The 2493-nt window shown below is 63.5% G+C and overlaps 2 protein-coding genes across 2 annotated transcripts in view; both read left to right on the top strand.

The window, feature by feature from the left end:
- Positions 1-1578, top strand: part of SNTB2 (syntrophin beta 2) — a 7610-nt gene extending 6032 nt beyond the window's left edge. Inside the window, exons 6-8 of the mRNA XM_031060141.1 lie at positions 1-147; positions 236-417; positions 612-1578. Coding sequence (XP_030916001.1) covers positions 1-147; positions 236-417; positions 612-704 — 422 coding nt within the window. The 3' untranslated portion in view covers positions 705-1578. The remainder of the gene's footprint in view (positions 148-235; positions 418-611) is intronic.
- Positions 1579-2183: 605 nt separating this feature from the next.
- The window catches only part of VPS4A (vacuolar protein sorting 4 homolog A), a 3738-nt gene continuing 3428 nt past the window's right edge, over positions 2184-2493 (top strand). The window contains exon 1 of the mRNA XM_005424841.2: positions 2184-2209. Within this exon, the coding sequence (XP_005424898.1) occupies positions 2184-2209 (26 nt within the window). The remainder of the gene's footprint in view (positions 2210-2493) is intronic.

Consider the following 2493-nt stretch of genomic DNA (forward strand, 5'->3'; position numbering starts at 1 on the left):
TGACGTTGTCCGCGCGGACGGGCTCTCGCCAGGGCGTGGAGATGCACGTGTTCCGCGTGGAGACCCACCGGGACCTGTCGGCCTGGACCCGTGTCCTGGTGCAGGGCTGCCACGCCGCCGCCGAGCTCATCAAGGAGGTGACCGTGGGTGAGTGCCGCGGTGCTGGGCCCCCATGGCTGCCCCCATGGCTGCCCCCGGGCCCCCTCCGGGCTGACAGCAGCGGCTGTGCCCGCAGGCTGCACGCTGGGCGGGCAGGAGGTGCAGCTCTCCATCCACTACGAGGGCGGGTTCACCATCTCCCGGGACGAGCCGGGCTCCAGCGTGCTCTTCCGCTACCCCTACGAGCGGCTGAAGATGTCTGCGGATGACGGCATCAGGACCCTCTACCTGGATTTCGGGGGCCCTGAGGGCGAGCTGGTGAGGAGGGGGCAGCCGGGCTGACCCCTGGTTTGGGGATCTTCCTCCAGGGGAGCCCCTGCTTCCTCCTGCTTTCCCCATCCCTGCAGCATCCCAGCTGCCCACACTCACTGGGTTTGGCTGATTGGAGCCCCCAGCCCTGCAGTCCCCGGTGGGATGTGGGGGGGCTGACACCCCTCTCCGTCTCCCCCCAGGCTCTGGACCTGCACTCCTGCCCCAAGCCCATCGTCTTCGTGCTGCACACCTTCCTGTCGGCCAAAGTCACCCGCATGGGGCTGCTGGCATAGGTGCCCCAGCCCCCTCGCCCTGTCACCACCAGCTGGGGGTCACAGAGGGCCCCCCAACCTCTCCTGCCCCATCGGTGCCTTGCTGGGACTGGGACCGCTGCCCTGAGAGCCGCCGGGAGCGCGGCAGGACGGCTGCGGGGCTGAGCCCCTCCTGCCCCACGCCAGCGCTGCCACCCCCGGTGCCGGGGGGCGGGTTACTCACACCAGCTTTAATCCCCCCGGGGCTGAAGCCATCGCTGATCTCACCGCCTGTGCCTTGGAGCCCCCCCGCCCGGGGGACCCCTGGTGGCCCCAGCTCACCTCCGGGGGAGCCAGAGTCCCCCTGCCTTGGGACTTCCCCCAAAGAGGTCACATTGTCCCCACACGGGGCAGGGCTGGGGCTGTGGGACCCCCCATTGCTGCATGGCAGGGTCCCCACGCCCTGCTCAGGGTGGGGGGACACGTTTGTCTTACAGGGGGCACTCAGGGGTGCAGAGGGGTCCTGGTGCCGATGCCCGGGGCTTGGCCTCCCCCCGTGCCCCCCGGCAGTGACCCCCGGGTCTCCCAAAGGCTGAACAAACGCCGTGTCTGTGCCCGAGGCTGCAGGGACCCTGCGGGGCTGTCCCTCCCCGGGCAGGACATGTAGATTGATGCACTTTTCGCTTTTTGTACTTTCCCTCCCCTTGGGGGCAGCTCCCGCACCCTGGGCTGGGGGGCCCAGGTGGGACCTGCAGGGCTCCCCCATCCTGCCGGGACCCCCGCACCCCCGGGCAAACTCCTGCACAGTTCTCTGCTTCGGGGGGCTCTGGGGTCCTCTGGGGTGCTGCCTCGGGTGCTGCCCCCCTCCTTCTATTTTTGTATTCTTTGTAAATCGCTATTTATACCAGATTGCCTTTTCCAGGGGCTCCGGGTCTCATTTTGAGTCTGGTGCGGGGATGGGGGGAGGAATGAGGGTCTCTGGAAGGAGTGGGGAGTCTGGGGATGATGGAGGGGATGGGGGGTCTCTGGAAGGAGTGGGGGGATCTCTGGGGGGGGGAGCGGGGCCAGCTCAGCTGTGGCTCAGGTGGGTACAGCAGCGGGCACAGGTGCCTGCAGGTGTTTGGGGGTGTGAGGGGGTGTGTGCACAGGGAAATACCGAACACATATGCACAGTGTGTGTGCAAATAATGTACACACAGGGGCACGCACACACAGACACACGAACACACACACGCACACACGTGAACATGTAAACACACACACAGACACGTGAACACTCATGAACAGAAACCCACATAAACACGAACATGCACACACAGACACACATGAACATGTAAACACACACATGGACACATGAAGGCATGGACAAACGCACAGACAAACACACGTGGACACTCATGAAAACACACACAAACCCACATAAACACTCATGAACGAACACACACACGCACACACGTGAACATGTAAACACACACACAGACACGTGAACACTCATGAACAGAAACCCACATAAACACGAACATGCACACACAGACACACATGAACATGTAAACACACACATGGACACATGAAGGCATGCACAAACGCACACACAAACACACATGGACACTCATGAACACAAACCCACATAAACACTCATGAACGAGCACACACACCCCCCCACACCTGTTCACGTGTTTTTGGGGAGTTCCCGCGTACTCCGAGTCCCAGGGGCGGGGCCTTAATGGGCGGGGCCATGCGAAACTACGCCCACATGATACATAAATAGATTGTGGGCGAGGCCTCAGCGAACCACGCCCCTCGGTGGGCGGGGCTCACCGCGCGCACCGGG

Source organism: Geospiza fortis, unplaced genomic scaffold (genome assembly GCF_000277835.1).
Source record: "Geospiza fortis unplaced genomic scaffold, GeoFor_1.0 scaffold102, whole genome shotgun sequence".
In the NCBI taxonomy this organism is placed as follows: Eukaryota; Metazoa; Chordata; class Aves; order Passeriformes; family Thraupidae; genus Geospiza; species Geospiza fortis.